This window comes from Cheilinus undulatus, linkage group 15 (assembly GCF_018320785.1).
Source record: "Cheilinus undulatus linkage group 15, ASM1832078v1, whole genome shotgun sequence".
Taxonomy (NCBI): domain Eukaryota; kingdom Metazoa; phylum Chordata; class Actinopteri; order Labriformes; family Labridae; genus Cheilinus; species Cheilinus undulatus.
This window is the reverse complement of record NC_054879.1, coordinates 40,525,058-40,536,935: the sequence shown is the minus strand read 5'-3', so window position 1 is coordinate 40,536,935 and position 11,878 is coordinate 40,525,058. Positions and strand designations below refer to the sequence as shown.

Below are 11,878 nucleotides of genomic sequence, written 5' to 3'. Positions count from 1 at the left end.
ACTCATGTTTAAAGATGCAGAATGAGCAGCAGTGCTTCTGACACGCTGTCTTCTGCTCTTTGACATGTCTGATACAGTGGGCAGCTTTGTGTTTATCAGATCCATGGGCCCAGACTCCCACTTACAGCAATACAATCACAGACATATGGCATAATTTGGCAGGAGTGAGAAAACAATGTTCTCTAGCCAAGGACTAGAATATTTATCAAACCATTTGAGTGAACAAGAGAACAGACACAAATATGTCCTTGTGGGTTTTTTTTCTAAGGTAAGAGGAATAGTTTGGCATTTGGTGAAATACACTGATTTGTTTTCTTGCCAAGAAATGAGATTAATACCACTCTCATGTCTGTCCTTCAATTAAGTCTGCGCCAAGGGCGAGTTAGCTAAAGCTAGCATAAAGATGGAAACAGCAGGAGAGCGTTAGCCTTTCTCACAGAGAAGTTAATATAGTTCACCCACCTGCATCTTCACTTCTCCTCCTACTCGTTTGGATTGGATTAAAAAACTTTTAAAACAACATTTGGACTCTTTCTTCAAGCAGTTACTCACAGAGTAGCATAATATCATTTCCTGTTGCCCTAGTTGGTTGCCTGGCAACACGACAAAAAGTAAGTAAAAACTAGCTAAGCGAGCTAGCTGTTTTGTTTGTAAGCCCTTAAAGAAACTTTAGAATCAAAAATATGAAAGTTAGTCCACTCTGAAAGAGATAGTAAGTCATAATTCTATGAATGAAATGTAGACATTATGAGATAGTAGTCGACATTAAGAGACAAATATCGACATTAAGAGATAAAATGTCCAAGTTATGAGACAGAAACTCAGTCCTGATATGAAATAAGTCGAAATTACGATAAGAAATGTCAAAATAAAGAGATATAATGTCAATTATGAGATAGTAAGCCACACTTAAGAGTACATGAGGTCGAAATTTTGAGATAGCCAATGTTAGGAGATAAAATGAGAAAGTAAGTCACAGTTATGAAAGCTGAAATTGTGAGAAACTTAAAGATATGAGATTTAAAAAGCAAAACTATGAGATACCAAGTAGCAGTAATAATAATCAAAAATGAAATTATGATATAAAATGTCAAAATTATTAGAAAAATAGTCAAATTTATGAGAATGTAATAATTATAAGATATGAAAATTCTAACTTATGAGACGGTAAGTCACATTTATGAGATAAAAGTCCAAATTTTGAAATTGTGATACATAATTCTAAGAAAAAAAGTCAATTTCAACTTTGTGTCTCATAATCTTAAATTTTCCCCCATAAATCTTATTTACTTTCCCAAAATTTGTACAGTTTTTATTGTAATTTTGACATTTTTTCTCATCATTTTGACTAACCTACTTATAATTTTAATAAAAACGACTTCCTAGTTCATAATTTTGACTTTTTATCTCACAATTCTGTCTTTTTAACTAATAATTATGGCTTAGATTCTAACGATTTTGACGTTTTGTCTCATTATTTTGACTAACCCACTCGAAATTTTATCATTTTATCTCATAATAATGACTCGCTTGTTCATAATTTTGAGTTTTATCGCATAATTCTGTCTTTTTATCTAATAATTACGGCTTTCCTTATTATATTTTTGACATTTTGTCTCAATACTTTGACTAATCTATTTATAATTTTTATCCTATTATAATGACTTGCTAGTTCATAATTTTGACTTTTTAATCTCATGAATCTGTCTTTTTATCTCATAATTTAGGCTTTCTTTCTCATAATTTTGACATTTCGTCTAATAATTTTGTACTTTTATTTTAATTTTGACATTTTTTCTCATTATGTAGAACAATCTACTTATAATTTTGACATTTTATCCCCTAATTTTGTATTTCTATCTAATAATTATGGCTTACGTTCTCATAATTTTGACATTTGTCTCATAATTTTCTCATAGTTTTGACATATTACCTCATCATTATTTTTCATCTCTTATTTCAGATTTAAGATTATAATTTTTCATTTATACGTGTTATTTTAGACTTGCCTTACTCTCATGTCTTGTTTTCTGTAGAAAATGAGTGGTAGAAATGGGCTTCCATAGTTTTATGTTTATTCCAGTGTTTTTGCTACACTAAAATTTAACTGCCAGCTTTATCGCTTCATATTAAATGGACAAATATAACAGAGGGATCAATCTTTTTTTTTAATCTATCTGCAAATAAGCCTGTTCCAAAAATACCAGAATTCTTAAACTTAAATCTAACATCTATTGGCACTGAATTGAACAATCTCTGCCTGTCAGTGATCAAAATGTAAATGTGTGTTTGTGTGTCTCTTTCACAATAAATTCATACACAGAGGCAACACAAGACAAAAGAAATCACAGATTGACAGTAATTACAAAGGAATGACAGGGGCCCAAATGATAACATCCTATAATTTAGTAGAAATGTTGGCTTTTGCCTCCCAGATGTCTCTTTTTTTTCCATATTCCTTAAATATTAGACATTGATGTGGGAGTGAACTTGGCTGGACAGAGCGCATTGTAAATGAAGCAGACAACATCTTAATGGTAAATGAACACAGACACTGCTTCTCCTTCTAGACAAACTGTCAAGTGCAGAACAAATGGTGTTTATTTTTTCCCACACCAGCCCCACAATTCAAAGCATCCAAAAGTCAATAACCACACTTGGCAGTTGAGACAAAGATGAAGATGAGGTGCGAGTGGTACAAAAAAACATTGCATTGTGGGACAGGCCTGAAGCACCAAACGACATCGATTGAGAAGGGCTCCATCTCCAACACACTGGGTAGACTGGGGGACTTGTGTCTTAAAGATGAGATGCTAAGAGGCTATAACAACATAATCACGGTCATACAGGCAGCCATTTGTCAAAAATAAACCAAACACCAGCAGATGCAGAGGCTAGAAAGTGACGTGTGTAGATCTGAAACATTTGTCAGCGGACTACTGATGAGCTGAAAAGTGGCTCTAAAACACTCATTTTCTATTACCTGGGGAGATTTCAAATGTGCTCTGAGAGCTGCTGCAGGACTTTAATGTGAAGTCCATTTGGATTTGAGTGAAAACAGAGCCAACCAGTCAACAGACACACATTTATTACCAAAGCCTGTGGATGAACATTCTTTTCATCACAAATTCCCAGGTCAATGCACAAGAATTTGACCTACAAGGAGCACATAAAGCCCCAAATGAAGAGATTCATATAGTATTGATTGATAAATGCGTCCCCCCTTCTGTGTACAATTGGCTAGCTGTCAGACCAATGCACATCACTGGGGGCACAAATATGACCTTCCCTTTTATTGCTTGCCTTTTGCACCGCGTGGCCTTGAATCCTCAGCAGCCCCTGCTTAAAATAGTTATTAACTTTGCAATTTCCAAACCGGAGTGACTTTGCAGAACAGAAGTATTAGATTTTTTAAAGGCATCAGGACACCTGAAATAGGGAATATAGTTTTGAACATTTCCCTCTATTCATGAGGCATATTGTTGCAATGTGTGAGAACTCACTTTAGTGCTTTACAGTTATGTAAAAAGGCATCTAATCCACTCTATTCCAGCTTTTATCACAGCTATCAAAAGCCAAAGAAGCAGGTATTTATGCTTATGCAAATGAGCACTGCTCTCAGACCTCTTTTGCTGCAGATGAACAGGGAAAAAAAAAAGAAATAATGTCTCAGTCTGCCATCACTTTCCACTGATAGCTTTTTCTTGGCAGCAGTTTTGGAAACTATTTATTTCCTCTTCAGGACTAGCCCTCAGATAGCTATTATGTAGTTTGTAACTAACCCTTGTGTCTTGTCTCATTTGCTTTCATTCATCAGCAGCTCATTTAAATTGACCTTAAAAATAATGAGGACTGAATATTGTGGCAAATGCACGCAGGAGAAGAGGAAAATCAGCAGGTATTTAAAACGGTTAAACAAGGAGATTTTCAGACGGCCTGTTCTCTCACAAAACTTCAGAGTGCATCTTAAAATAAGCATGAAAAACAAAAGTAAAGGCAGACAGGAATGGTGGAATCTATTGATGAAAACACACTCTCCTTATGATGTATTTGATTAAATAATTTATTTACCTCCTCCATGAAGCAGTTTTCACTTTTATACAGCTACAGTATGTTTAAGTCTATTTTAGGAGATATAAGCAAGGCCACCTATAACGGGGGTAAAAGGGAGAGCTTTCTTGGGCCCTATAAATGGACTAATGAGGAGGTCAGCAAAATAATGGTTAATCTGTGATGAACATATTTTATATTTCACTGGAATAGTAGCACTTACCAAAGCTACAATTAATGCCATTTCATAATGTAAATCCCCTTTCTGAATACAGAATTACCTTTTTTGGGAATAATGTGGATAGGCACATTGAACTAAACCACTGGCTTCCACCCTGTGGTCTGGGACCCCCTGGGGCAGTGGTTCTCAAATGGTGCGGCAAGGCACACTAGTGTGTCTTAAGGCAAGTCTAGGTGTGCCGTGGGAATTTGTACCATACGTTATTACTACGAATTTATGGCAAGTCCAGTAACCAGGCCTGCCCACAGACCTGGCTGGACCCCTGAAAAACCTCAGAAAATGGGACCCCCCAGTTAGGGTTTATTGATGATATCAGTGTATGTGTGTTGGATCAGTAGCATTAGTGCTAGCATCCTGGCTAACAGTTACCTCATTAAGAGCTAAAAGCATGGCAAGCTATTATTGGGTTGAAATTGGTTGTTGAAATTATTAATTCACGCCTTTTTTTTTTAAGTTAACCAATTTTCTACCCATTTTTGCCACTTCTTTTAACAACTTAAACCATGTTGCTGCTTTTTTTTTTTTTTTTTTTTTTTTTTTGGCGTTTTTGCCACTCCTCATTACTACTTTTGACCCATTTTTGCCCCTTTTTTGGAAAATTTTGCCACATTTAACCTGTTTTTTCTACCGTTCTGGCAATTTTCATCCAATTTTGCAATTGTTGGACGAGTTTTTTTTTTTTCAATTTTCCCATCACTTGTCATTTATTTAGCCACCTTTGGACACTTTTTACCCATTTTTGTTGCAAAAATAGCTGGTTTAAGTAATGAAAAGGGGTTAAAAGGTGTCAAACAGGGGCAAAAAAGAAGTAAAGATGGGTTAAAGGTGCCAAGTATGGAAACTGGATGAATTTTTGCAAAAGAGTGGCCAATATGGACGAAAAGTTGCAGAAAAATGCAGAAATGATCAAAAATGGGTTTAAAGAGGCAAATATATTGCAAAAATTGCCAGACCAAGAAGTTAAACTGGCTAAAAAGTTGCAAAATGGGGTAAATAAGGATAATGCATTTAGAACTGGGGAAGGCCCATTCTCTGGGTCTTTCAGGGGCCCAGGCCTGGATACGATTAAGAAAATAGGGCATGCTTTAGCTTAGCTGTTAACAGCCAGTATTCAGGGAATGATTGTCACACTTAGTTATGGATTTGAACTTGTCAATGTCTCATCGATGGAATTTTTTAGGCCAGAGACAGTGTGCATTTGCCCTACATAAGCATGGTTGGATCAAACTTAATAATAGACACCAGTTCAGTAAATCTGACTGTGAGAGCTAGGCAAGCAAGTGTTCAAAGGAGGAGGTACATGAGGGAACTTTATTTCATCCTGTGCACATTTTGTCCTATTTCTCTTGGCAAGTGAAGTTTTATAAACAAGAGCTCCCTCATAGACACTAATGACAGTCAGGAATTTGTCAAACAACAGTGTTGCTCTGTGTACAGCGATGTAAATTATTTAGAGGAGCTGAGGCAGGTGTGACAGCAGCCAGCATGATTTTGTCGAAATAATGGTTTATACTTTATTTTCCACTTGACTACCAGCTCCACTCTTTCTCATTTGCATGCACAAAAACTCCGAGTGAGCTACCAGGAGTCTTCAAAGCCAGTCTCCCAGGTAATGGAGCAGCTTGAGATTTTACATCTGATCATCACTGACTGGAGTCTTGATCATGTAGATTCAAACTGGGGGGGAGAGTTCTGCATGTTTACAAATTCTGCCTGGAGTTTTTAACCGCCAAGGGGAATTATATTTAATCTTTAAAAAAGCCAATATTTTTCAATTAAATTGACATATTGTCTGATTGCATTAATTTACTCAGATCATTGCATTTTAGAAAGAGGTGGAATAATAATGCATGTTTTATGATTTCAAAGCACTTTTATTGGAAAAGAGTCACTTGTGTGCATCATGGAGGACAGGTAAATCACATAAAAGGACATGAAAAAACAGATTTTATAATAATATGTACACTTGTTATCCTCCTGAGACCCTGTATGAACATATTAGGACAAAACATTTTACATAATAATATTTCCTAGATAGTCTGGAATGCCCACTGAAGTTCAGGTAGTTTGTTTGAAATGTTAGGAGAATTTCATGTGAATTTTTCACACACTTACACCAGAAACTTGAGTGACTATGTTTGGATATCAGGGGAAGTCTGCTTACAAATTTTCAAGTATTTTCACTGAAATTTGGGAGATAAGTTTACATACTTTTGGAATTTTGGGGAATATATTTGTACATTTTAGAGATATTGTAATAAATTTTAGGGGTGATTTTCTTGTACTTTTTTCAAGAAACTGGATTCATTTTGGGGGAGAATTTTGCAAAATGGCCAGCTGAAGTGGTTATAAATGGGTTAGGAGTGGCATGAATTTGCTAAAAGAAGCAAAAAAGGAGGAAAAGTATAAAAAACTGGTTATAGAGTGGCAAGGGGGCAAAAATGTTGCAAACATAGCTGAATTTAGTCGTGAAAAGTGGTAAAAGATGGCAAAAACTGGATAAAGGTAGCAAAAGTATAAAAAACTGGTTATAGAGTGGCAAAAAATGGGTTGAAGGTGGCAAAAATGTTGCAAACATAGCTGAATTAAGTTGTGTAAACTGGAATAAAGGTGGCAAAAACTGGATGAAAGGGGCAAAAAGTATAAAAACTGGTTATAGAGTGGCAAAAAATGGGTTGAAGGGGGCAAAAAAGTAAAGAAACATGCAGGAATTTGCAAAAAGGCCTGTTAAGTGGCTGAAAAGTTTGATTAGAATAATTAGGCGTTACGACAGAAGTTTCACCAAAACATTTGGGGGAATGATTGCAGAAATTTTGGGGTACTTTTTTGAAATACTTTTAAAAACATGGTTATGAATTTTAAAAAAAGTTTCAGTTAATTTCTCTAGGTATTTAAGGGGAAGAGAAAACGTCCAAGAAATGCAGAACTTTTGGTTAGAATTGTCCATGATTGGGACATCTGTGGACCAGCATTATTTCTGGCAACTATTTTTAATTTTAGTTTTAGTCATATTTTAGTCATTTCTACTCTTTTTAATTTTGGTCTAGTTTTAGTCGACGAAACATTTTAGTAGACTAAAATGTTTTAGTCCATAAAATGTCCTCACATTTTAGTCTTTACTTTTAGTCCAAGCATTTATTCTCTTGCTTAAATCTGGTACCAAATCAAGGTAGTGTGTTCTCTGCACCCTGTCTAACCTGGGGCCCCTGTTTTCTACAGCTTAGAGGAAGAAGAGCTACAAATGCATTGCATTTTGACAAATTTACCCACAGTAGAGAAATATCACAGATTTTAAATGTCCAGTGACAACTGAATTACATTTTAGTCTAGTTTTAGTCTAGTCATCTTGACAAAAACTAAACTTAGTTTTTGTTAGTTTTAGTCTAGTTTTTGTCATGGAAAAAAGGGTGTCGACAAATAGTGTTAGTCTTAGTTGTAGTCGACGAAATTAACACTGCTGTGGACATAATTTTTGGTCAAAACTAATGTCTATTCATAGACTTTGCTTTTAACTTACAAGGTCCTACTGAACCCAAATAAAACTTAAAAAAATTCCAAACAAAAGCTGGGGTCTCAGGAGGTTAATTTCAAATATTTACATCTTCAGCTACATCATATATACAGTTTTTAAAAGATAGTTGCAACCTCTAGTGCAGTAGCAACCGTTACAAAGCTTGGGCTCTCCCTCTGGACCTCAGGTCCCCCGACAGCAGCCTCAAAGTGCTGCTGCCTCTGCTGCTGAGGAGAGAAGTACGAAGGAAGGGTCCCCGTCCTGGAGAAGCTCTGCATGCTGCTCCTTGATTTTGGGCGATTTGTGCCGTAGCCGGAGTCCTTCCAGGAGAGGGGATAGCCATGAGGATTGTTGAAGACAGGCACTGGGGAGAAGCCAATTGTGTATGCATTGTCTCTGGGGGCTCTGAAGCTCTGTGGCTGCACTGCACAGTAGGTGCCTTGGCAATCCCCAGATAAGCTATTAGACGCGCTGGATAAACCTGAAGTAAAAGTGGGAGAGATTGGAAAAATAAGGATGAGAAATTGCAGAGGCAGATATTGCTTTAACATCATTTATCATTCATGTCGCTCTGGTGAATATTTATGATTAATTTAGATGTCAAACTTTTAGCAGAAAACTCACTTTTTAGCCTTGGCTGGAAGGTGCTGAAGTTCTTCCTGCCTCCGTCTCCGCTGATATCAGAGTCGCTGTCATTAAAGTCACTATCCCCTTTGCCGCTGTCCTTCACGCTCAGCTGGTCCGTGTTGCCAATGCTGCTGCAAATACAATCAACAGATACAGTATGAGCCACCCGTGCACCACATTAGCTTGATTATTGATGTCTTCTTCCACATACAAGGCCTGCCTCTATCCTCCCCATCTAACCTCATTCCACAGGAATGCCACAAGCAACAAAATGTATGTGTGGTGCATGCTAAGTACCCACAGTGAGATTTGACTGTGAATAAAGCACATCCTATCTGAGGAAATAAATTCTATTTAGTTGTCTTACCTCACTTGCAAGCAGTATTTGTCACCTTGCCACACAGATGCCGCCTGGAAATGCTTGGAGGGCAGGAACATCTAAAGAGAACAAACAAAATGACAGCAAGAGAGCTTAGTTTCCATTTCTGGCACAAAGATCAAGGCAGCACTCGGGAAAACATGGTATGCATATGAAATAAAAAAGATGAAAATAATACTCGTGTAGTTGCCTCACCTTTGTCTCGGAGTCCCCGCTCCTCTCCTCGTACATGCAGGATTCATCCAAAGAGGAGGTGGTTCTTTCATGGAAGAAGCCTCTCTGGCCGGTGTAAATGTTGGGCTCAGTCAGGCCCAGCATGGGTAAGGGCCTTCTGTCGAACAGGCTGTGGCACACTTCGCTCTTGGAGCTTGGGTTTCTTCCTCCCCGGCTGAGTTTGCATGTGACAACAACAGCCACTATGGCGATCAGCAACAATGCACACCCCCCGCTGAGCATAATAATAACAATTAGCGAGCCATCCAAGCCGAGGCCCTCCTCGTCGCTTGACCTCAGCACAATGACGACTTGGTCTTCGGAGGGCTCTGTGTCTGAGACGACAAACCGAATAGTGGCGCTTGTAGAAAGCGGGGACCTGGCATTGTCACTCACGGCGATTTTCATTTCCAGCACGTCTCCAATTTCAGCTGTCAGCCATTGTTTTAGAGCAATTTCTCCCGTGTCTTTGTTCATTGTGAAAAGCTTCGGGTCACCTTGGATGATCTGGTAGGAGAGCTCGCCGTTCACTCCCTCGTCTTCGTCCTCTGCTGAGACTCTCAAGGCCAGGAAGCCCGCAGGTGCGTTGAAAGGAAGGGGGATGTCAGCAGAGTCGTTGACAAGGACGGGGAAGGTGAAGTATGGGAAGTTGTCATTCAGATCTACCACTTTGATCCTGATTGTTGATGTGCTGGAAAGAGGTGGGGAGCCACGGTCTTCAGCTTGGATGACCAGCTCGATCTGCTGAAGAGTCTCATAATCAAAAGACCTTAAAGTGTAAAGAGACCCAGAGAGGGAGTCCACTGACACATAAGTGGACAGCATGGATCCTCCTTGCACCTCAGAGTCTATAAGCTTATAAGAAACTTTGGCATTCTTCCCCACATCTGGATCACGTGCAACAACAGTGGTAACATAAGAGCCTGGGATGTTATTCTCTAGCACTGAAACTTCATAAAAAGACTTACTGAAGAGAGGAGGGTTGTCATTCTCATCTGTTACCCGGATGGTGTACTGTCTGACAGTTTTAAAGGGCGGGGTGCCCACATCTTCAGCCACCACAGTCAGGTTGTACTCAGGGATCTTCTCTCTGTCTAAAGTAGTGCTGGTGATGATCATAAAAGAGTCTCCATATGCTTGTTGCAGGGTGAAATGCTCGTGCCCGAGCAGGCTGACGCGCACGTACCCATTGGAGCCAGAGTCTCGGTCCGAGGTGCTGATCAGAGCCACAAAACTGTCCGCAGCTGCAGCCTCTGTGATGTAGGCGACCCCATCACTGCTGGAGGTCATGGGTTTGATGGTGATTTCAGGCGCGTTGTCGTTCACATCCACGATATCTATCACCACTTTGCAGCTGGATGGCACGGAATTGGCGCCCAAATCAGACGCTTTGATGCTCAGCTCGTATGATCTCCTTTTCTCAAAATCAACAAGAGCCTTCAAGGTCACGTCCCCGGAGTAAGGGTCGACATGGAAAACACGTGTAACTTCTTGATTCACACCGTCAGCAAATGCGTAAATGACCTCACCGTTTTCACCTGCATCCGGGTCAAACGCGTGCACTTTAAGAACTCTGTGACCCACCGGGGAGTCTTCATTCAGCTCCACTTTGAAGGAGCTGTGCTCAAACGTGGGGCTGTTGTCATTAAAGTCCAGCACTTTGATGTAAACAAGCATTGACCCGGACTTTGCAAGCACTCCTCCGTCAGTTGCAGTAACTTCGATCGTATAGGAGTCCTCCACCTCCCTGTCCAGCTCGCGCACAAGCACGAGCTCAGCAAACTTCACTCCATCCTCTCGATCGCGCGCTTCTATAGCAAAATGAGTGCTGGGGGAGATATTGTAGCTCTGAATGTAGTTTTCACCCACATCTTGGTCCAGAGCTATCTGCAGAGGGAACCTTGATCCAACAGGGACGTTCTCCAAAATCTCCAGCTCTGTCTGGTTACGCGTGAAGCGAGGGGAGTGATCATTGATGTCTTTCACCTCGATCTCCACGTGGATGAGTTGGAACTTTTCTTTGGAGAAGGCCACGATGTCGAAGGTGATGAAGCAGCGCGGAGACCTGGGGCAGAGCTGCTCTCGATCGATGATTTCTGCAACACTCAGAAGTCCGTCACTCTCCCTCATTTGAATCAGAGAGGAGTTGTTTTCTTGCATGAAGCGGAAAGAAGTGTCAGGGTCGTCAGCCGGATCAATCTTTAAATCCTGGGACAGGTTTCCTATCTCTGTCCCTGGTGCGTCCTCTTCGTAGGTGAAATATCTTGTAGTTGTGCACTGAACTGTGCAAAATAAGGCCAAAACAATGCACAGTGCAACTCCTGCCATGCTGCAAAATCCCACGTTGAAGGGTTAAGAAATGCTGCACAAATAAGTCATAAATGATGCAATCGATGCGCCTCTCGTGCAATGTGTCAGGTCGAATCACAACTGTGTCAAACTCACTTTGCTGTGGGACTTTAAGCCCCTCTCTATGCAAATAGGCTACCCCCACCGACCAATGAGTGGCCTTCTAGTGGTCCACCAACAGGGCAACATTTGGCTCTGCAGCAAACTGCCTGTTTGTGTGTGCAAATGGTTTATTAGGTAAACTGATTGTCAGGTTTTAATCTGGCTGATAGTGTTAGAATAAATCTGCACACACTGATTAATTAACTTAACCACTTATTGGAGAGAATTAATAAGACTTCATGCAAGCAAATAAGTCAAACTCCTGAAAGCCTGAAGGATTGATTTGATGCAATCAGTGCTGAAGGCTGGGTTGTAAAAAGTTAAAGACAACTCTAAGTTTAAATATCCAAATGTCAATGAAAGCATAATTACTGGTAATTGCTCCAAAACTTAACAAATCCTTCAA

At 39.6% G+C, this 11,878-nt stretch overlaps 1 protein-coding gene across 2 annotated transcripts; it reads right to left on the bottom strand.

The window, feature by feature from the left end:
* Positions 1 to 6,144: 6,144 nt before the first annotated feature.
* pcdh8 (protocadherin 8) lies at positions 6,145 to 11,437 on the bottom strand. Of its 2 annotated transcripts, none has more exons than XM_041806236.1 (4): positions 9,004 to 11,437; positions 8,797 to 8,867; positions 8,427 to 8,560; positions 6,145 to 8,283 (listed from the first exon to the last, which is right to left on the bottom strand). In XM_041806236.1, exons 1-4 carry the CDS (start codon positions 11,347 to 11,349, stop codon positions 7,919 to 7,921), a joined length of 2,916 nt encoding a protein of 971 aa, XP_041662170.1. In that variant the 5' UTR covers positions 11,350 to 11,437; the 3' UTR covers positions 6,145 to 7,918. The 2 variants fall into 2 exon arrangements, with proteins under 2 accessions (XP_041662170.1, XP_041662171.1); XM_041806237.1 differs by having other exon boundaries at positions 8,427 to 8,557.
* Between the last annotated feature and the right edge of the window lie 441 nt (positions 11,438 to 11,878).